The 24,191-nt window shown below is 40.2% G+C and overlaps 2 protein-coding genes and 1 long non-coding RNA gene across 4 annotated transcripts in view; 2 read left to right on the forward strand and 1 right to left on the reverse strand.

Moving 5' to 3' along the window:
* Positions 1-24,191, reverse strand: part of LOC145448180 (uncharacterized) — a 453,937-nt gene that overhangs the window by 58,611 nt on the left and 371,135 nt on the right. The window lies entirely within an intron of this gene.
* LOC145448029 (sulfotransferase 1B1-like) lies at positions 106-7,597 on the forward strand. Of its 2 annotated transcripts, XM_080326335.1 has the most exons (6): positions 106-852; positions 2,839-3,016; positions 3,607-3,772; positions 4,917-5,154; positions 5,340-5,513; positions 5,581-7,597. In XM_080326335.1, exons 1-6 carry the CDS (start codon positions 838-840, stop codon positions 5,608-5,610), a joined length of 801 nt encoding a protein of 266 aa, XP_080182461.1. In that variant the 5' UTR covers positions 106-837; the 3' UTR covers positions 5,611-7,597. The 2 variants fall into 2 exon arrangements, with proteins under 2 accessions (XP_080182461.1, XP_080182460.1); XM_080326334.1 differs by having other exon boundaries at positions 5,340-7,597.
* On the forward strand, positions 14,166-20,293 carry LOC145447970 (sulfotransferase 1C4-like). Its single transcript, XM_080326267.1, has 5 exons — positions 14,166-14,411; positions 16,230-16,421; positions 16,994-17,162; positions 18,488-18,725; positions 19,350-20,293. Exons 1-5 carry the CDS (start codon positions 14,318-14,320, stop codon positions 19,704-19,706), a joined length of 1,050 nt encoding a protein of 349 aa, XP_080182393.1. The 5' UTR covers positions 14,166-14,317; the 3' UTR covers positions 19,707-20,293.

Raw genomic sequence — 24,191 nt, forward strand, 5'->3', positions numbered from 1 at the left:
ATTTTACCGTTAAGAAATCGCTGATATTTTCATAACGTGCCCATACTAAGTTTTTGTAAGGGTGTTGTAGTGACGAGTATTTCTATGGTCCTTCTGGATCATGAGATTCTGGTGCGTACAGGCTCGTCCACATTGATGAAATGAGTCTCGCTAATGCAGCGGCTCTCAAATTTTTTTAGACACGCCCCCCTTTATAATAGTGAACAATTCCGCGCTCTAATTATCGCCATATCACAAAATGCAACCAGAATGCTAGCAATTCCGACGGAAGTTTGATGGCATGAATGGTGATGACTGTTGTTGGGAGAGTTTATAAACATGAAATTCGGACTAAACACAAAGCAATAACCATGAACTGGGGGTAAATCGCGCAAAGCGCGAAAATTTTTCCATTTGACCGCAGCTTCGCGCCCGCTTCAGATGCATTCACGCCCTCCAGTTCGAGAACCACTGCGTTAATATATGAATACAGACTCGCATTTGCACATATTTCGAATCAACAGAGTCATCTAGCGGAAATAAAGCTGCAAGATCACTGGATACGGTTACCGGTACCGCTTCAGTGCATTCTCCGCTAGTTGCAATCGCTTGGGGCTAAAGTTAAAAATTGATTTAGGTCGATTTAGGAACCATGGCATTGGTTAGTCTTGGCACTTTTACTAAGAATTGTAATTAAAATTGGGGCCGTTGGGTTAATATCAGCATGTTAACTGAAAGTGGAAATAGGTTAGATCAGTGCTTTTCAACCTGTTGGATGGTACGCACTTGTGCGTATGAAAAAAATTGCAGTGCGGTTGACAAACGTGGTGCGTACGGTGCGAATAAAAATTGGGATAGATGCGGATGAAAATCGTAAGTAACCGTTACTTTTAGTGACGCGGAATAATTCAAATAAACCTAATAAGAACTTCAAGTGCAGTGACTCCCTATCTTTCATAGTTGAGAAACAATTGTAAAAATATGTTTGACTTATGACGCACCACTAATCGTAGCTTTTGCAATAACTTTGTCTCTCGCCAGTGGTATGTAACGAATTATATTTGTGCATTGTAATTGGCGGGAAGCGCTATTCTGACCACATTAAACCAAATTCATTCAATAGCACCTGCACAATGGACATTCTCAATCATAACCTTATTTATTAAGTAGCCTACTACCATTCACAATATATTTGAAATGGTGGTAATTGAATTTCATGATGGTGTTCTTTTTAAAAGTAATGATATCAGAAAGGCTAAGAACCACTGCTCTAAACTATTTATTGAAGTAAAGCCAAATTAGCACATGATGTTTTACGATGAATTTAACTGAATTGGTCAATCGAGCATGATCCTTCATCATCAAATATAAGTGTCAATAGCGGAAATAGATCACAACGGTTATGCAGCGAAGCAACATGATTATACAGTCAACTGCATACTGCAATATGGATGCTCGGCTGGAAGACTAATTATCACGGCCATATTCATATTCGATGCCTCTTCTTTCTGCAGTGGTGTGTGACATAACCACTCCTTTGATGAATTGCAATTTATTAGATCATGTTAAAGGGTTGTTTTGTATAAATAACTGAAAATCGCAAGATACAATCCTTGCAACCAGTCAAGGTAGTAAATTAACCAGTAAGTAAGTCGTCCGTAGCCGGAGGAGAATAGATTTGGTCTTGAGCCTGATTGAAACTTCGATAAGATCTGTATATACTATATACAAGTTACACATAAAGACAGGAGAATTTATTCTATGAAGAGTGCTTCTGCCGCTTCTGGTAAATATTTCTGCGGGCAGAACCGATTTAAAGACTTATAATATTCCTTCATATGAAATACGAGTCTATGAATATCTGGCTATGCGGAACGTTACAAATTGCATTGCAAGGTGTCACTATAATGTTACATTTCTCTTTGGCATCTAACTCTTTGGTTTGGAATCTCACTCCGCCTAACTATGTAACGGGTACGACGTACGTATAGTGTAAAATGTATGTAGCCAATATTTCTTCACCATCTTGCCGATAAGACCCATTGCATCGGGTAAACTACAACTTGAGTTATTTGAAGAGCTTCTTGGAGCGACAGATCTTCAATATACAATTGAACAGTATATTCACATTGAAATGAACCCGAATATTTTCGGCTGACACTCGTCAGGGGTAATCGTCAGCAACTAGTAGACAATTGGAAAGAACACTGTATATCAACAATCGTATCACAAAATATGACGTCACCAGCATGAAATTTCGTGAATGAGAGAGCGTTCAATGTACTATTTTTAGGTGGTACACGAACTCCTTTTGTTGACAGATCGATCAAAGGCCATTAATTCTGCCATCGGCAAACATCTGTTAGATAATCCGATGTGCGCGAATAATTATCGAGACGACCGATTTCGAATCGTTGGGCGAGGCCGTTCACAATTCCATTTGTGTGCCTTGGAGTCGACTTTTATCAAAATACACCAACCAAAACTCTGTCAACAAAAGGAGTTCGTGTACCACCTAAAAATAGTACATTGAACGCTCTCTCATTCACGAAATTTCATGCTGGTGACGTCATATTTTGTGATACGATTGTTGATATACAGTGTTCTTTCCAATTCTCTACTAGTTGCTGACGATTACCCCTGACGAGTGTCAGCCGAAAATATTCGGGTTCATTTCAATATGAATATACTGTTCAACTTGAGTTATGTAAAACATATTATAAAGGATAGGTTACGGGAGTGTTGATTTGCCGGTTCTTCTCAGTAGGTATGGTCCCTTCAATAACCAGTTTGTCACATTATAACCCTATACATCTTACGCAACTTTATACAATATATTGGACGCATACATTGACATAGGGTTCAATCAATGACGCGATGAGTGAGTTTCCAGAGCCAGTGCTGCGAGTGGACACCATGTCGAATGGATTCGACCTTCCAATACTTGGTGGTGAGAGGAGGAAGCAGCATCTAAATGAAGTGCTGAAGATGAAGATGAGGCCGGATGACGTCATCGTGGCTACATATCCTAAAGCAGGTTAGATGCTACTAAGTAAAATTCCTTCAATAATAGCCATCGATAGACTATCCAGGGCTTCCCAAACTGGTGCATGGTCTTCACATGGAGAGACATCAATTTAACACAAAATATACGTTATGCTATGGCATTATTGAATGTTAAATTCGAATACTTAGCATACCCGCTGACCAGTAATGTAGTAATATGCCATGCACTTTCATTTGTCGACTATATATGGGTCTTTTTCTGTTGAAAATTATTGTAATCAGATATGGCGAACAACTCGGTCGTTGTGGTCGTCCAACAAACACAATTACCGCCACGAGTCATTTTATGTAATGACCTACGATATCTGATAGTTAGAACTAACACAACATAGCTACTACATAAAACTAGCCTAATTATAATTTAACGCGTATACAAAATAGCGGTAATCATGCTTTTTCAATTTACTTCCCTTCTGATCTGTGAGGAGCCGGATCGAAGAAGACGGAGGCCAGAAGGTTCCCTGGCCTTTATCATGTTCACCTAAGATTTTAGAATCTCTCAATAAAAGAAGGTGACAGGATGTTGCAAATTATTGGCGAACTTGAGATTTATTTTCGCAGGGACAACTTGGCTGCAAGAGATCGTTTGGCTTATTTGTAATGATGCAGATACAACTCTCGCAAAGATAACAATGCAGGGAGAACGTTACGGGTGGATGGAGAAACTAGGATCTATAGCGGGAAAGGGATTAGAGGAGTTGAATACGTGGCCAAGAGAACGCACAAGGTTAGGGTTTTCAAATGCTGATCTGATATATGGTCTCATCTACGCGGTTATTCGTCATCTTTTCAAATATACGGATCATGAAGGTCCCTTCGGCTACACTACACTGACTACAGGTAGAATTTATTTCATCCCAAGTGTTTCCTTCATTGGGACACAACAGTGAACGTAAATCCCCAAAAAATTAAATTGCTAACATGGCTGAATCACCATATGTACTATACTACTATAGACTTATTGCTAATTCAATGAAATTTACCAGAGTTGGGTAAGGTAGTCATGGTCAACGTTACTACTCGTGTAAAAGCAGTAGTACTGTCAAAGAAGAAGTAGCAATTTCCAAGATTCGGAAACACTTCTCAAAGTTAAAGCCAAAATGAAGGGTCCGAAAAATACTGTAAGAAATAAATATAGGCTATAGTTTGATGGAGGGTCCGAAAAATACTAGTATTAAATATAGGCTAGTTTCAAGAAGTATATTTAAATGAGGCGTCGCATGCGTTTAGTATCGAATTGCATGGGGTGGTCTGCCTCTCCCAATGGAAATCAGTATCTATCTAATTAGCAATTGCCACAACATTGCTTTTGACACTACAAATACGTCATTTTACACGGTTGCTACGATAATTTCAGTCGTAAAACTGATACGAACATTTCCAGAAATAACTTTCCAGTTTCAAGAATCGAACGTGTAAAATGTATGTAGTTTGTTTCAAAAGTAGGAATGGATTTAGTCTGTAAACATACCCACTTGAGCAAGTATTGCAAGTACGCCAGACTATAGTGTAAAACTTGAAGTATTCGGTTACTGACGACCACCTCTTTGTGCAACACCAGCTACAAACTAATTGACTTCTCTTATACCATTGACAACCTATAGATTCTAGAATGTATTAATAATACGATTTTGTGCATCTTAAAATTCAAACAGTCCACTGTTTAGTGTTTTATGTCGTCACTCTTACACAGCAGATTTCTCGTTAGGATAAGCGTTCGTTCACTATACACACGAAGTGATACCACCTATCGCTGACAGTTGAATTAGGTGATGCGTTTTGAGCGATGATTCGATGCATTTGATGAATAAATTTATAATTCCTGTTTCTCCGTATTTTCGCACTAACGCCGTGTATCATACACATTGCAGATTTATGAAGACCCATTTGCCCTTCCAGCTTTTGCCGAACGAATTACAAAACGAAGCTATTTGCAAATTAATTTATGTTGCCCGCAATCCCAAAGACAATTGCGTGTCATCATATTACTTTCACCGAATGAACAAGATATTGCCTGACCCCGGTCCGTTGAATGAATTCTTGGAACGTTTCTATCAAGGAAATTTGGCATTCGGCTCGTGGTTTGACCATGTTGATAAGTATTGGCAGGTATGCACTACAATTAGAACTTTTCGTGGCGGATAAACATTAGGCCTACCCTATGATGCAGCAACTGTGCTGCGAATATTTATATTTTAATGCCCGCGTGCTTGACAATCGTCAGCTAACCGGCAAGCCACGGTGGGAGTCTTCTATCTACAATATAAATTACCCGTAAAATTGTGCCTATTCAGATGTCACAAGAGCGACAAGGCACGATCTACTTCGCTTTTTATGAAAACATGAAAAGGAACTGCAAAGCGGAGATCAAGAAGTTGGCCAATTTCCTGGAAAAGGATCTTTCCGAGACGCAAATCGACGTCATCGCAAATCATTGCGCCTTTGAAAACATGAAAGATAACAAAACGGTAAATTACTCCCATCTGGTCGAAAGTGGCTTATTTGACGAGAAAATTTCCAAATATATGAGAAAAGGACAAGTCGGTGACTGGAAGAATCATTTGACGATCAGTCAGAATGAAAGATTTGATATCCTGATTCAGAAGAAAACGAAAGACTGGACTCTAAAATTCGACTTTGAGTAGTAATTTTACTGAATGTTTTTTTTTATGTTGGATATTTGGTTACGGTAAGGAATTGGTTCGTTGGTATGATTAAATACCGATACCGAATATATCGAGTATATTTTCATATTCTTTTGATTTGTAATCAAAACTCACTTCTGGTTACAACTATTGGAAAATATCCGAAACAAAATCTGAAATGGACTCCAAATATTCGATTCGACTGACACAATTCAATCGTATAATGCGAACGGTGATCTTTCGTAGATACGTCTAGTATGATTGTAATTGTAATGTGTGTCTTTTGAGCGGACCAATATAGAACCGTTGATTGATGATAATGATTAAAGGATGGAACATGTGCATGTGCATTGTGCAAGAACAAATATTTACGCTAGTGGTTCTCAACGTCTTTTGAGGTCGCGGCACCCTATCGAAGGGATAAATAGTTGTGGTTTCACCAAGCCCTAGATCAGTGATTCCCAACCGCGGCTCTGAGGGCCGCATGCGGCTCCCAGCTAGCCTTCTTGCGGCCCCCACAAAAATATTGAGAAATCGATTAATGAAAAAAAAGTTACATTTATAAAATACTCTTGCTTGGTTTGGAGTCTGGAGTTTTCAATTAGGATTGCAGGAAAGTTGTGAGTAGACTGCTAAGATTACGTCACTGCTGTTTCAATGCAATGTGCCCTAACTTTCCAGTTGAACGGGCAGTACCTATAGATATAGGTTTAGATATAGGTATTGACAGTACCGTAACTGCCGCACCCCAAGCCCCCCAATTAGGGGGAGCGAGCTCGAAGGGGGCCCAAAATTATTTAGTGAATTAGCATAAATTATAGAGTATTTTATGCAACTTTTTCGAAGATTTTTCGCGCTGCGCGCGATTTCAGGTTTCCAAGTACCTTAATTATTGGGTACTCTTCGACCAAGATAAAATAACGCAAGATTTATAGAAGTGGGCATATCGGCGTTGGCCATTACCGCGCCACGACGCACGAAGACATATAAAGTTTTAGGCCATGTAACATGCGATTCCAAGAAGTGTGCCAGAACGATCGACAGCGAGAAAACCTTGGCCGAAAAGGACTGCCCGTACGCTGACCGAAAACTTCGTTATGTATATTCAAAATGCATATAGGTATAATTGACCATCGGCGCCTAAATGACTGGCGCCGAATGTTCCTGTCTTGGCAATCTGAACGTCACGAGACAAATAGGCTACCATCCCGCCGGGCAGAATTATATGCCAGTGAAGAACTACCAATTTGAAATCGTGTGCATCTTTTAGTTTAGTATGTTTGGGGGATTCTATATTTCTTGATATAGCAGACTGGATGTCACGAAATAACAAATAACATCATGTAACGAAGTCGTACCAACGGGTCCGCCCGTCCGAATATGTTTAATTATTATTTACGGGCCCTACAGTTTCCAAGACACCTCACTCAGCTCTACCGGTAAATCTGATTACGTGAGCCGAGAGGACAAGTAATTGATAGCAATATATATGCAATTCCCGATCTTATTGACCTATTTTATTTTGAATTATCGAAAATTTTCGCGCTCCGCGCTGGCTCACTAAACGGGGATCCTGATTTCGTGGCAGAAGCGAACAACGGCACGGGGGGTCGTTTTATCACCCTATGGGAGCTCAAGACCTAAGTGTTTTGGGGGGCCTGACGAAGTGCTGTTTCGTTCCTGCCAACGGGTATACGCCCGAAGATGTTTAATTATTATTGAGTGGTCCTACCTTTTCAAACACAACTCACTCGGCTCAACCGGTCAACCTGATTACGTGAGCAGAGAGAGGATAAAAATTGATACCAATATATATGCAATTCTCAATTATATTGACCGATTCAATCATGAATTATAGAAATTTTTCGCGCTTCGCGCGATTAGTCGAGAATAGCTGCCTAAAGTTCTGTTTATCACCCTATGGGGGGGCCAAAAGAAACGTTTTTTTTTGTGGGGGGGGGGGGGCTGACGAAGTGCTGTTACGGCCCTGGGTATTGATAACTAATTTACGGATAGATGTGCAAACAAGTGACTCACGATTGAATACGCCGAGATGCGTACTACTTAGCCGGCAAAAAACAGCATAATTGGTAGTCCTATAGCTCGCGACCCAAGCGTCCGAATAATTTGATATGTCGGTGTTTATCGAAAGCAAGTGTCGCACTGATACGAATTGAAATCTAGCCAGGGCAATAAAACTACTCCAAAATAGCCAGCAAAGGTTGATTGTTCTGAACAACGGGAGTGCGGCAACACAATAGCCAATGGCGTCAAGCGAATGATCGGAACAATGACAATTTTCAAATTTTGGTGACTATTTTGGGTTCCTTTCATTGCCTTGGTATTCGTGCGGCCCCGGCCGTACTCTGAAATTCTAAATTTGGCCCTGCCACCGAAAAAGTTTGGGAACCACTGCCCTAGATTACCTTTATGTGGTTCATGTGTTTCAAAAAACGGCATATATAAAATAACGTCGAATAAGTCGCAATGTTTAACGGATTTCAATATCTAATCTAACATGTGCAAATTAGAACCCATCTACGAAACAAAGTCTTAGAATGTACGTTCCCACTGTATAAACAAGTCTGCAAAAAGTAGATACCTGCCAACTGCTATACGCGAAACCTGGTAGCCTACATTTATCGGACCACGAACTGACATATCGATCTCGCCTTCCGTCACTTGCCACCTGATTTGTCGCATATCATTTAATATTATCTTCTATAATTTCATTCAGTGTGGATGCCTCCTCTTTACATCGCCTAGGCCCAACTCTGATGAGTCGTAGTGGCATGTATAAGGAGTCACAATGGACAAGTCGAAAAGGGGAGGGGGAACGGTGGCTTTTATCCCCCGGCTACGCCTATGATGACAACCTACGGATAACAGGAAGGAAAATAATTTCGATTGTATAATAACTGGAAGTTAATGCTGAAGTAACCAAGCATTCCGGTAGTGTCGTATGCCGTTGAACAGGCGGGTGTGAAATGTCCATTATAAACTCGGACTGAAGTGTATCTGACGTAGATTGACGGTGGCCTCGGCAGGCCGTATTATTGTAACATAAAAATAGCCAAAGTTGCAATTTATTATCAATTATTATCAACTTCCTGTGGAAGTACCACCGCAGCGAATCGTAATGTATTGAGGATTTAACGCAGCACATTATTTTCCGGAGTCGGTTTAAAATCTCCGTCCTTGAAATCATTGTACAATGTACAATTGTACATAATGTAGGAGTCACATGAATTGATTGTAATTTCGTCATTGGATTGAATGTTCTGACGGCTCAGCTTCAGCAAGTACAAGACACATTGTGCCGCACGTGCACTGATAGAAGAGACGGTCGAACACCGCCTGCAGTAACCCGATCAATCAATTTTTTGCGGATATATTATTTTCGAAGTGGTCTGGTGCACAAGACCAACGTAGTAAAGCACCATTAACCCCACATGCAAAAACAACAACATACTATGCACATTGTACATTATACAGCTTGCATATTAAAAACTTCATCATCCACTTCTGTAGGATTCCATTCACCAAAAAATAGCTCAGTGGTATGGGGTGTATGCGTTGCGTGTCGCTAGATGGCGTGGATAAGTTACTAAACAAACTTGGGAACTCCCCTGGATCACTGCAATTTGCGATTGCCAGTAAACTCGGCCCAATATAAATTCGGCCCGTCGAATTCGGCCCTCGGTCACTTCGGCCGTCGGTGAATTCGGCCAGGGCCAGAGTAACAATAACAGTTACAATACCATTATCTAACCTGAACCCTTACTCTAATCCTAACCTAACCCTAATCCTAACCTAATCCTAACCTAACCTTAATCCTAACCCTAATCCTAACCTAACCCTAATCCTAACCTAATCCTAAGGTTGCCGGAGAACCCGGCCCTTGGAGAACCCGGCCCTACCAACCCGGCCCTTGGAGAACCCGGCCCTTGGAGATCCCGGCCCTCGGTGAATTCCTCGGGAAATTTTGAAATTAAGTGTATTCACAAGTATTAATATGAATTAATAAAGTAATAATGTTATTATCAACTGATTTGTCGGTCTTGTAAGGAGGTCAGGGCATGCGTAGGTTGGGGGAGGTGGGATATTAGGGTTGCCGGGGGTGGGATATTAGGGTTGCCGGGGGTGGGATATTAGGGTTGCCGGGGGTGGGATATTAGGGTTGCCGGGGGTGGGATATTAGGGTTGGGGGAGGGGGATAAGGGTTGGGGTAGGATATTAGGGTTGCCGGGGGTGGGATATTAGGATTGCCGGGGGTGGGATATTAGGGTTGCCGGGGGTGGGATATTAGGGTTGGTGGAGGTGGGATATTAGGGTTGCCGGGGGTGGGATATTAGGGTTGCCAGAGGTGGGATATTAGGGTTGGGGGAGGGGGATATTAGGGTTGGGGTAGGATATTAGGGTTAGGGTTAGGATATTAGGGTTGCCGGGGGTGGGATATTAGGGTTGGTGGAGGTGGGATATTAGGGTTGCCGGAGGTGGGATATTAGGGTTACCGGAGGTGGGATATTAGGATTGCCGGTGAATACAAAATTTCCCGAGGGCCGGGTACACATTTATTGCATTTTTAATTCAAAATTGTTCGAGGGCCGCATTCACCGAGGTCCAGAGTAGTCGAAAAACACCGTGAATACCAGGGTTGTAATGACTCGAGTCATGACTCGACTCGAGTCAGACTCGAGTCACGATTTTTTTATGACTCGACTTGACTCGAGTCATTTTCTTGAAATGGGAAAATGACTCGACTCGACTCGAGTCAATATTTGGATTGACTCGACTTTTACTCGAGTCATTACGCATGACTCGACCCAAGTCATTGACTCGGCTTATTTTATATGACTTGAAGATGAAGAAATTTGCGAATCGTAATGGCTAGATCAACGCATCCGACGAATTCTGCCGACATCGCTATTTGTCAATACTGCTTTCGTTGCACTTGTCTGATATCAGATATGCCACCGTAAAAACAACAGAAAATGATACATAGTAGCAATAATGCATTGTAAAAAATCGTCCAGAGATGAAGAGGTAATAGATCCTCCGCAATTAAAGTACTTAAGACTCTTCAATTATACAAGCAAACAATTGAAGCAAAGTTCAATTAGAGCCAATGAAATGACTCAGATGGTCAAGAGACTGATCAGCTCATGTGTAGATATGAAGGCGATGATTCTTTGCATTTTTGGGCGACTAGAAAGAATGAGTATTCAATGCTCTTCAGTGTGGTTCAAAAATGCTTGTCAATTCCTGCATCTAGTGCACTAGTGGAACGTGTATTCAGTAGATGTGGATTCATTCGGTTCTATACCAATACCGAGAAAACCATTACCGAGAAAGCACATTACCGAGAATGGACATTACCGAAAATGGTCATTACCGAGAATGGACACCACCGAGAATGGACATTACCGAGAATGGCCAATGTCAAGAATATAGCTTACTATGACTGACGTTGTCGAGAAATTTATACCTGAGCATCGACACCGAACGTGGCGACGCCGTGATGCACACACACGACCACTGCATATGCATAACTTCCTGCATTGCATAAATTGCATTCTCGGTAATGTCCATTCTCGGTGGTGTCCATTCTCGGTAATGTCCATTCTCTGTGGTGTCCATTCTAGGTAATGGCATTCTCGGTAATGGCTTTCTCGGTATTGACCGGACACCGATTCATTCTACGGCCATGCCGCTTTAACATGTCTGAGGATCTCCTTTCCACATTAGTATTTTGAGGTGTAACTCATTGATTTGATCTGCTGTCTGTGAAAACACACAATGCCCCTCGTCCATTTGACGTTTTGTTAGGTATGTGCATTGTGCACGTGAGTATAATGATGAATGGCTAATGTTGTGTGATGTTTGTACAATATGGCTGTTCTAAAATAACTTCTTTTTTTATTTTACTGCGTGGTTACTTGATAAAATTGTTATGTTGCATAAAAGGAACACTGAATCTGGCTTAATTTGAAAATAGTGGAATCAATGATGTGAGAGGAGAATATTTTGGATTTGAAAATAAATGGAGTATTTTAGTGAGAAATTCTTTCATATAATTTAATTACATAGTAGTAAGCCGACTATTTTTTCATATCCAAAACATTCTATTCTAATAAGTTCACTTTTGCTAGTTGGAATTGAGTCAAATTTGCTATGAATCATATTTTTACACAATGTAACAATATCGATCATGAGATAACCGGGAAAAATCTAAAATCTCTATTTGTAATTAGTCTAAAATTTTCTTTCATAGCATTGCTTTCTACTGGTTGGAAATGAGCCAAATTTGATTTTTTTAGGCAATCTAGCAATTTTAAGAAGTAGCCGGAAAATTTGAAAAAAAATGTTTTTGAACAGCCCCATTGTACAGTTATTTATCCAATGCTGTAACTGCGATGTAGTCTGTAATGCAATTGGGAAAACCTTTAGTATAATCAAAAGGTATCTGTTCTGTTGTCACTGCACAATGCACATAGTTGCATGAACGCTTTTACAGCATGCTGGCCTGTTGTAAATACCTCTACATAAACATGCATCTATTGATTTTCTATCAACTAGTATCTTGACGTGAATTCGTTGGTTCTCTATCAGATAGTATGTAGACGTGAATTCGTTGGTTCTCTATCAGCTATTCGTGAGCTATCGTCGATGTGCTCATAATAAAAACTGAATGCTTGTATTGGTGATGTATCAGACTGACAAGAGAGATATTCGATTTTAAGTTCTAAGATTAGTAAAGTTATATTTAGCATCGGTAAATGAGGCCAGGACCTGTCCGTTATCTGCCTAAATAAACACGTGCCAAGACTCTGATAGGGACAAAATGAGCATGTTTCGCAAACAAGGAATTCGATATTACCCAAGCAGGATTGAAAACATGAGTTGAACATGACTTCAATGCAGTGACTTGGACTCGACTCGAGTCATAACACCATGACTCGGACTTGAGCCTTTAAACGGTGACTTGGACTCGGACTCGAGTCTGTGATGAATTGAAAATGACTCGACTCGACTCGAGTCAAAACCACAAAAGTATGATTGACTCGTGACTCGGAACCATATGACTTGGTTACAACCCTGGTGAATACCACAACAAGTAGACCACGCGTGCTTGATATGCAAAATTTCCCGAGGGCCGGGTTCTCCAAGGGCCGGGTTGGTAGGGCCGGGTTCTCCAAGGGCCGGGTTCTCTGGTAATCAATCCTAACCCTAAACCTAACCCCTCACCTCAAAATCACTTGATAATATTATAATTATGTAATATAATACACATTATTAGTTCGTAATACAATTTCACACAATGTTCTACGAGGGCCGAATATACCGAATGAATTCGGCTGTCGGTAAATTCGGCCCCGTGAACATCGGCATATATATATACATATATATATTTATACGCATACCCTGTTCTCCAAATCACTTGATAATAATATAATTATGAAATTAATTCACATTAATAGTTGGTAATACATTTTTATAAAAAATTCTCCGAGGGCAGAATTGACCGAGTAACCAGTGAATTGACCGGTGAATTCGGCCATCGGTAAATTCGGTCCCCGTGAATATCCGCGCTATCTCCCGTGATTACGCGATCTACGCATACCCTGACATCCAAATCACTTAATAATAGTATAATTATGTAATTAATTCATGTTAACGGTTGGTAATACATTTTAATACAATATTCTCGGTGGGCCGAATTTACTGATGTAATGGCCGAATTTGCCTGGGCCGAATTTACTTTGGGGCGAGTTTACTGGCAACCGCAATTTGCAGCACGAGACTGAGTGCAAACTGCAAATGCACTGTGCTGTACTTTCAGACAGACTCGAAGGAGCCTTTTCCATTTCGTTCACCACTGATCTAACTAATTTTAGTGTTGTAGCATTTGTATCCTGATATGGTAAGTGTTGTAACTAAGTCCCCAGAACACTATAAGATCATTGAGTCTGCCACAGCCTGACTGGGGAATTGCCACGGCAGTAGTGTGGAAAAAAGTATCATCAACATATTTTATAATTAAGGAGAATGTATGAGAAAAAATAGAATTAGGCAATTGTAATAGTACAATAACATAAATGTGATAGTAGACAGACTTATCAACATATAGAACTGGTTGCGAAAATATGCGCTCCAAATTTACTATAGGATATGTCTTCCAGTTTGAGAATTTTGAGTTTTTGGTAAAGAAGGGTCATAGATTCATTGTGCCCGTGCTTGGCACACTGCTAGAGCAATCTGTCTTGTTCTAGATAGTTTCCAGGCGGTTGAGGTTATTGTATATATGTTTACCCAAATCTATAGACCAATATGGAATCGCTGTCTCGTGCACACCAGAGATTATACTGACTTCACACAGGTGTGACGCTGAGAGCCGTCTTGGCACACCAAATATATTACGCAAAACGTACCGAGATTCCAACCCGGTCTATAGATACCGCCCGGTTTGTCAGGTTCCATTTCATTTGTCGTACTCGCAAATAGAAATGCTACTGTTATACTGCGTGAGGACGGAATTTATACATGTACTTATTGGCCTACACTGTACATACCATGTCGTGGGTTTCAGCATTCTTCATTTTCTTAGTTAAATACTGCTTTCTAAGATGATGTTCATCATCGGAATAACAGCATTTTCAATCGTTTTGACTACTGCTTTGTGGGTAAAGAGGATGCGTACTATCAACCGGGTGACTTCCAGTGAGTAACCGATATATAACAAAAGTCATATCAATTTCTGAAATGCTTGGTAGGCCGACCTTAACGGTGAATGAAAATGAAACAATTTTAATATTATAATTTTGTCACGTATAAGTATAGGCTTGTGATATGGTAACAGAATGGTTATCTGCTCAATTTGCCAGTAATATTTGAATGAAAGTCGGTTAAGGATTTACAATAAGTCTTGGAGATAGTTGACTCACCGATTTCGTTATTGGGAGAAATGTGTCTCAGGTCCTGTTTACCAACCTGGAGTCTCTAGACTCCAGCTCCCATCCATCGAAGAATCGTGATTGGACAAGTATGACTGCCGACTCCCAAGCATTGAGAATTCCGAATTCGGACTTTGAATGTCAAATTCCAAAAATTTAAAATAATAGACTTCAATTATAATCGTGTAGTAATTGTAAAGTGATAGCCTAATGCAGTGGTTCTTAACCTTTTTCATACCGTTACCACCAAGAAGAAAATGACACGATGCAATTACCCCTTTTCAAAAAATAACAAATTACAGCTTGCACTCAAAGTGACGTCATAATGTACACTGAAATGCCTGTTAAGAATATCAAATCAATGGGAAGGCTGATGCGGTTTTTGTGTTATCCCGTGGTCACATCTAGGAAAAGGGGAGGATGATAGATAGCATCTCATGCAATTGTCAAGCACAAACTTATTTCGTTTTGATGGATACCATTGAAGGAAATTCATCCAGAAAGTTCAACGCTATTATGACGAAAAATGGTTATTCATTTTGAAGGTGAACCCAAAAGGTTCCAACATCTTCCCCTATTTTCTTGGATGGCATTTCGATGATGTCAGACATAATTTTTCTACTGGACTAGACCACTACACTTTCAATATACTAACAACTATATTTTTACGATATTGTTACTGCATTATAGGCCTAAAGCTGAACTTAGACGGCCCTTGTTGTCTTTCAATTTGCCAGCATATGTAACAATATATGATCCTCACTACTGCAAAATAAATTGGACTTACCTAGCATTATACTAAACTACATTCGACCCTGTTATTCAGAATCACTATTGGTTCTGGTTACTATGATTTCAGAGCAGGCATGGCATGTTAAGTGAAACAAAATATATAGCCTACAAGCTCGCAAAAATATATGTTAGCCTACATTAATATTTACGTTATAAGTGCAGCGTCATAAGAAATGTCACTTGAAATTACCCCCCGAAAATTGGCAAATTACCCCTTTGGGGGTAATTACCCCCAGGTTAAGAATCACTGGCCTAATGGCTTGAATAAGTTGCTAATCAAACTTGTGAACTCCCATCAATTATTGCAATTTATGATAATTATCACTAAGACGTAAGTGCAGACCGTCTCACAACACTCCATTCGCCAGTATCCTGCCTGCATGTAGGTAAAGTGTGCCTGACTAACTGAGTATTATCTGCCGATGGCCTCTGCAACACGATTAGTGAACATTGAGCACCATACCTCAACAATCATTGACTTCGTTTGTAGGAAAATACTGTCATCAGTTGTGCTTTAATACTGCTGCTATTGTAACTGCAAGTGGAGCTGGATCCTATCTGGAATCAGCTGACAAGACTTGTTTGCTATACCGTATATATCATTTGAACCTCTGTATAAGATTTGATCCTTGATTTCTAACCATCTGCAACTTATTTATTTATTGGTAACTCCACTTGATCAATGTGGCCTTTCAGTGCCCATTTTACCGTGCAGATAATACTTTAGATGCGTCCATGTAGACGACAAGCCCAATACGCTATGCTTGAGCAAAGAATCACTTTATTCATTCAGTGATGAATGTCCTGTACAAATTGGGACTGCAGAGGCTGGTCATGGCACGACCAAAGCGGGCACAGGAGGTGACGGCTTCCAATGGTTTCAAAGTTCTTCTGCCATCCGCTATGATGTTGCCCACCCTGGAGGAAGTACTCAAGTTTCGAATGCGATCTGATGATATTATTGTGGCTACTTATGCAAAGGCAGGTGAGTAACGAGCCAAGTATTGGTGTGGGCATAATACTACATAATGCTAGGGCTAAAGATGTAGCAATATAGGCTAGTCGAGCGAAAAGATTTGAGGAATAACTCAGAATAGTTATAACCCCACTCAAATCGTCTTACGACTGAGATGATCAGAAAAGATAATCTGGGATATCAATTTGGTGTATAATAATTGCAAAGCGCTCGTAGAAAATTATTGTACTTAGATAAATAAATAAATCTCTCATTTGACGTATTAATTTGGAGTAGGCCTAGTTCGTTCCGATGGATTGCAAAGACGAGTGATTTGACTGTTTGTAATTTAATTTTTGAATTTATGGACAGTCTGCATCTGTGGTGACCGCCATTATGAAACATTTTAAAAATGTTATTCTTGTTTCGCATTAGGTGTTTATTAATAGTATAATTATATTTTCACAAAAAATAATAAGAATTAGGGTCAGGAATTAAAAACCTATCGTGACCTGTTTTTCGAAGACTTTAGAACAACTGACTTGTACTTTAGAACTGCTTCCTTCCATTTGCTTCTTCTAACTTCTACTCTATCGCCCTAGGAACAACGTGGGTGCAGGAGATTGTCTGGCTGATTTGTCATGATGCAGACACCCAGGCTGCGAAGGCAGCTACCTTGGGTAAACGTTACGGATTTCTGGAGACGCCCGATTTCGCAGATGTCACCCAAGGGATTCAAACGCTGGAATCATGGCCCAAGAATAAGAGGCGGTAAGCATATGATATAGTTGTGTCGTTCAGAGGTGATCAGCAACGTATGCCATTGTCCAACGGTCAGTTAGAGTTGTCGTAAGGATAACACATCACAAATTGTAGCAAGTTACATGACATGAAATTCTTGGACACGCCGAAAATTACTTTCTAGCTAGAGTCAATTTGCATCATTAGTTCTATGTAGGGATGGTGTGAACCTCTGAAAGGTTCAGGTTCGTGTGAACGCGAACCTTTTTGAAAGGTTCTGTGTCAACACGAACGTGAACCTCGTGACGTCACGTGACGTCATATTGCTAATTCCAACCCTATCTTTCAATGAAGTGATAGCCTATATTAATGCACACGATACCTAGCGACGACTCGGGCCACATAATGCCATAATGCTGAAGTACATTTTGGCGATTTAAACGTCACTAAATGTATCAACTGGGGCAATCATATGATATATTACTCCCATAAAATCAATATCATCCGTCGTTTTGCCAATAATTTCGAAGAGGTGTTGCCAGGGAATGTAAGCTTACGCCTTAATGATCTTGACCAGACCGGGCAATGTATTCGGTGTATGAGTATTGCTACATTGGTATTGGGCAGAGTGTAATACAGGTTCTCATACTTGCTAACGATATTAGGCTACCCCAAAAGTTATACAGCTGTGACCAACACCTCAATCGCACGGATTTGGTTTTAATGATACAGTAAACATATGAAGTGAAGATAGACCCCGTACGCTAGCTAGATTTGTTACATCAAAAAACGATATCAATCTCATTGATTGGTTGAATCGCTCTCTACATGTTATGTATGTCGCTCGTGATGTTATGTGATTGCGGGTCAGCTCACAGCAGAGAGTCACTATATATTCACAAACGGAAAGTTGGATATTTAGAGCAGAATTTTTGTAACAAAGCAAGTAAAATCTTTAAGATTGTCAAAGTGCATGCTCGTTTTGAGTTTTTTTTTATGCTGCCGGCGTCATTCATAGAGTGGCCCGCAGTTGAAATGCAATAAATTCGAACCAAAGATGTCATTATGAAGTGAAAATTGTTATATATGAGAAAGGTTCACAGTGCAGAACCTACCAAGGTTCTGTTGTGAACGCGAACCTCCAAATTCCCGAGGTTCACACACAGAACGCGAACGTGAACCTCGCGTTCACACCATCCCTAGTTCTATGTTATACTTAAGCCGACACTGCTGTGATTAGTGTATTTCTTGATTCATGTAACAGCAGAGAGCGACGGTACGATGGCCCTTCAAATCTAAATTCCTTGATTATGTACCGCTCGTTTTTGATTGTGTCAATTGCATTTCGGGTCTAGGTTCATGAAAACACATCTACCGTTCCAACTTCTGCCGTATGAATTGCAAAATTCACCCAAGGGTAAAATGATTTGCGTGGTGCGTAACCCGAAAGACAACTGCGTTTCGCTCTACCACTTTCATCGGATGTGGGTGGGATTACCCGAGCCTGGGACGTGGAGCGAATTTCTGACTAAATTCTGTACCGGACAGACAACGTCCGGTTCTTGGTTTGACCACGTTTCAAAGTATTGGCAGGTAGGCTATTGCAGTGGTTCCCAACTTTTTTCTTTCGTTTTCTACCCACTATCTCAATTTTAAATAACCAACCACTAGGACTGGGTAGAATCGAGTAACTGAGTGATCTGAATTCAAATCTAGGCTACTATTAGTCTTCCAATTCAGGTTGGAAATCTGTGGTCAGATTCAAATTTGAGAAATTTGCCAAATGCTGGATTAGAATTTGTAATTGACTATGGAATTTCAATGCGTTTTTGCCTACATTTAATACACTGGGGGGCATGAAGTTGGATTTGGCCGCACTGGGAGATTTGGATCAAAAATATTGGATCCACTTGAATCATCATGTTTTCCTTTGCTGCATCTGCACCACTGTATTTGATGTGAAGTCACTGTTCAGCAACTCGCAATTTCTCTTCACCATACCCTCTTTATTGCTGATTGGCGTTAATCGCAGATTTCGAGCAATAGAACACTTGTTCGACATGTGATGCATTGGATGACGTGTTCACGTTATTTGCTACTCACCCAAATCACCTGCAGCTTATTAATCTGATGGCATATCGATTTTTAGCTTTGACCCCATGTATATGCGATGACAATATATAAGCTGAATAAGTTGCATTCCGCAAATGTATCTAGGTATATCAAGAACGCAAAAGCAGCATGTATTTTGTATCGTACGAAAGCCTGAAAAAGGGTTTAAAAGGCGAGGTGAAGAAGTTAGCAACATTCCTCGAAAGAAATCTTACCGAAAGCCAGATCGACGCAATCGTTCGTCATTGCACCTTCAGCAGCATGAGCAAAAACAGCAGCACCAACTACACCGATGTTGCGAGAACCGGAGCGTTCGAATTCAAAGCATCGAAATTCATGCGCAAAGGCGAGATCGGCGACTGGAAAAACCATTTCACGATCAACCAGAGCAGTGCCTTCGATGAGATGTTTGAACAACGGACGAAGGACTGGACTCTGAAATTCGAATTTGAGCCCGCCTAGTGCGTCTCCAGATCACGGAGCAGTGAGCACTGTTGAATATAAAAGAAAGTCGTGGTGCCTGGTGAACGTCAAAACACGATACAGTTACAGCAGTTGGAAGGACATGGCTTCATTAATGATCTGAAATTCATAATCCTAATACACTCTTATTAGAATATGAAATCCAGCTGATATCTTCATAATCTGGATTATTCATGTCCGAATGTAGCTGCTGGAGCAACGAGAGGGCTTGGTGGTCAGCCATTCTGATATATGACTAGGATAAGAGTCTGTTTCACAGATACATTTAGTGAGCAAGTGTTGATTTCCAATAATTAGGTCAAACTCGGAAAGACAAAATGCTCTTTTTATAGTATATGGAAATTAATCATAATATGTAGATATATAGTACATTATATAGTGTATTTTATATTTCATATAATTATATATGAGTCTTTCAAAATCAATTATTTTTACATTCATGCCATGTATTTTCTCTATGCTCGTCCGGTTAAAAAATGTTCGTTTTCATTCGCCGATCTCCATAACCGGAAGTAGCTAGCTATTGTGGTGTTTGAAAACAATTAAATTCTCGTGACATGCCAATACCTGTTGAAGTTATGGTTGGGCAGTTGATATTAGGACTCTTGTTGCAGTCATTTTTAGTTGGCAGCGAAAATAACTTGTTATGCAAATCAATACAGTAACAGACATTCGTGACGGTGGGGGAGATAGCGTAGAGGTGAGCGTCGGCGCCATCTAGGCCCGGTTTCGATTCCCGTCTTCGAAGGCTATTCTGGGCTCCTCGTCCCCCGTGTCATTGCTCTTACGGCGACATAAAAGACCCTATAAAGAAAGAAAAAGGACCAACGAAAAACGATTAACATCGAAGAAGACTGTGGCATCGGGCACTAGGTCGAAGTGGATGCAAGTGCAACTGGTTGGTCGTGCGGCATCCCCCTTTCTGTTCGTTACATCGCATTGCACATTGTGTGCGTGTCTTGGGCAGATAAAAATATAATCCGTCCATTGATTGATTGTTAGCACGGTATACCACATATTTCCTTGTGGCGTGACAATGACTCGACGAAGGTCTGGATACGCTGAAGTGGTGTGGAGCAGCGAGCAGGCTTCGTTAGTGTTTGATTAGTGAACAATGGCTCTTTATTCGAAAGTATGCGCCTTAAAATAGTAGTCGGGGGAATGGAGCTCATACCTATTGCTTGATAAAAATCTGTCAAAGTTTTCAAGTGATATAATAACGATGCGAGTTCCTTAATATGTAGTTTTCGGGTACCAGGATAGTATAGTGAGGGAAGCGCAAAATTGTTTTGAATAAATGAATGAATTTGATCAATAATATCGGTGATTGTATATGAGTGGTGTCCATTCTTATTAGTTAATTCGTTGAAGCAGGGTTATTTAATAACCCCTGGTAAAGATTGACGCTACTTTAAAAATCGGACTCGCTGATACATACCGGACAAAATTAAAAATAATTCTTTGATCATACTCGTGCGATTTCAAATTAGCACTTTTTAACGGGATGTGGCGATATTTTCCTGTGTCAGTCTTCGTCTGTCCCGTGTCATTTCTAACTAGCAGCTCATCTTGAATTTATTGTGGAAAAAGTTATGTATATCACAGGAGAAAATGGATTTTGGTAAAAGTTTCGAAGTCACCCATATAAACCTGGCTAATCCAACTTTTTATTTTTTTGCAGAATCCCCAATAAAATATCTCTAAACAGCAATATATTTGTATCAGTTGGCTATTGGCAATTTAGCAATTAAACTGAATCTGCATAGCAGGATATTCCATTTCAAACGGCCATTCTGTTTGGACTTTTACTATAGTAGGCCTAAAGGCTAATAAAGTGAAACTGCATCGTGATGTTTCCAATTTAAAAAAATCCAAATGACGTTATCAACTATTTTGTAAATTTAAAGGCTTTGCAACCCCCTGAAAATTCTTCGCGGTCCCCTAGGGGTCCCCGGACCCCGGTTGAGAACCACTGCTATAGTCTATACCAGAGTTGGGATCAATTGTAATTTGCAATTGAGCTGAATGTAATAATGACATTTTTTCATGTAATTGTAATTGAAGCATTTCTATTTTGTGTAATTGTAATTGTAATTTGATAAAAATTTTGGATAATTACAATTTCAATTACATTGTTATGAAAACCTGACAATCGCAACATAAAATAATCAATCAATCCATCATTTATTCGTCACACCAGTGAAAATCCGGTACGGACCAGTATGGCGACGAGGGGCCGCAAGGCGTACACAGTCGTCACCAGTACATCGATGTTCTATGCTTGCCGCGTTATAACTAAATAATTCAGCCATGCTAAACTGTTTCCCATACTTCAGTAGCAACAGAAAACTTTATGAATTACAATATAGGCTAACCCAGTGGTTCTCAAACTGAGGGGCGTGCCGCCTTGGGCGGCGTGAAAGCATCTGAAGAGGGTGGGGCGAAGCGCCGGTAAACTGAAATTTTTTCCGCGCTTGGCGCGATTCTTCTCCATTTTTTAGTTATTGCTCAGTGTGTCGTCCGAATTTCATATTGGAGAATTCTCTCATCAACAGTCATAACCTGCCATACCATTAAACTATCTGTAAGGATTGTTGTCATTCTGGTTTCATTGTGTGATATGACGATAAGGGGGGCACGAAATATTTCACTGTCATAAAGGGGGGCGTGTCTAAAAAAGTTAGAGAACCAGTGGGCTAAACAATCTTAATATTTCAAAAATGGTTGAACAGCATATAATATCTTCTGAAACCTGTGCTGAATCATTTCCTACACCACGGTCAGAGTTTTATTTTTAAATCTCTGACCAGTACTGAGGCTTGCTGCAACAATTGCAAAAAGAAATTAAAGTTTCCAATCAAGGCTTCAACAAACTTGATCACGCATTTGTTGAGATGTTATCCCAATCTTACCTCCAATGTTGGCCAAATTTACTGGGTCCAGAAATTTTCGCAGCCTTATGTTCATCAAAAGCAATCTAACAGTTTCCGAGCAAGTGAAAGTAAATGCGAACCAAAATGTTGTAATCCGTAGTTATCAGGAGTTTCCTTCTGCGTATAGTTTAATTTTACACATCTTATCGGTATCATCCTTATCGCCTACGCCTTACCAATTACATTTCATTATCCTCACTCAGCTCTGAGTAGCCTAATCGTTTGATTACAGTTCATTGATTATCCTATAGCCTATTCGCTGTTAGTCGCTCAAACTTTTGTTTGTTATCAGTCGCTTGAAACATTTTTCTGTGTTTGTAGTTTTCAGTACTCATGATTAGGAATAGTTCTCTAATACGTTCGAGTTTTTTTCTTAATTAAAGGGTATTCTACGTATCATGAATGAAACATGAATAGTATGAGATTGTTGCTAATTACGTCGTTACGGTTGTCAAAGAACACCTCTCTACCGAATCAATTACATGTTTAACAGTAATTGTAATTGTAATTATTTGCATGTTCAACAGTAATTTTAAATGTAATTGAAATTTGATATTTTTAGCATTGAGTTTTTGTAATTGTAATGTAATTGAAACACGCAAGGGAGTAATTGTAATTGTAATTGAACTTAATTAATGTAATTGATCCAACCCTGGTCTATATGTTCGCTGATGATACTCACCTCCTCTCTTCCGCATCTTCGACGGCAGAGCTGGATGCCGTGACTGGTGACCAAATGCCTAAAGTCCATGAGTGGACGGCTTAAATTAGGTAACCTAACAATTTTATCAAGTAAAGCCAGTACGATTTGACAAAAAAAGTCATTTTTGAAGCCCCCTACTGTACAGTGTCATGACGCAGGTTGATGGCCTTTTTCTGTTTCTTTTTACAGTCATTATCCTGTTAAATAACCACAGCGATATTGCTTATTTTTATTCCTGAGACGTCAACTTATTATAGCACGGCACCTTTTCGCTCCAGACTTTTTGTAAGACAGCAGATCGGAGGGCGAGGAGGAGCCTAGATAAACCTCCAGCACGCAATAAGGGATTCTGGACTCGAAACTGCGTCCCATTTGTGTTGCAGCGGCACAACAAGCCACTTTATTGGCTGCTCACCACTCATGCTGGTACTCGATGTGCTATGGGGTGACGCGAACAATTTCCCCGAGAGGGTGCCGCGAGGTCGAAAAGGTTGTGAACCATTGTTATAATGAGATCGGTGGCTATAGTGCTTGTTTATGCGAATAAACACGACTAAGACGAGATTGCATTGTTGATCAACACACCCGCATTTCGTCTTCCATTATCAGCAATCTTCCTTGTTCACTGGTTTAATTTAGTCGAAATATAAGCCATGCTCACGTGACCACTTTGCTGGCTTTGCATCGATCATGGAATAGGATATGGAAGCAGACAGCCAAAATCCATCCAATTATTGTGGAATGGCGATATAAAAACCGGTCATTTATTTAAAAAATGAGCTTCTTCTTCTTATGAAGAGAGGTTGCTTGATTTATTGCTTCCAATCG

Source organism: Botryllus schlosseri, chromosome 10 (assembly GCF_051294905.1).
Source record: "Botryllus schlosseri isolate E-star chromosome 10, Bs_hap1, whole genome shotgun sequence".
Taxonomy (NCBI): Eukaryota; Metazoa; Chordata; class Ascidiacea; order Stolidobranchia; family Styelidae; genus Botryllus; species Botryllus schlosseri.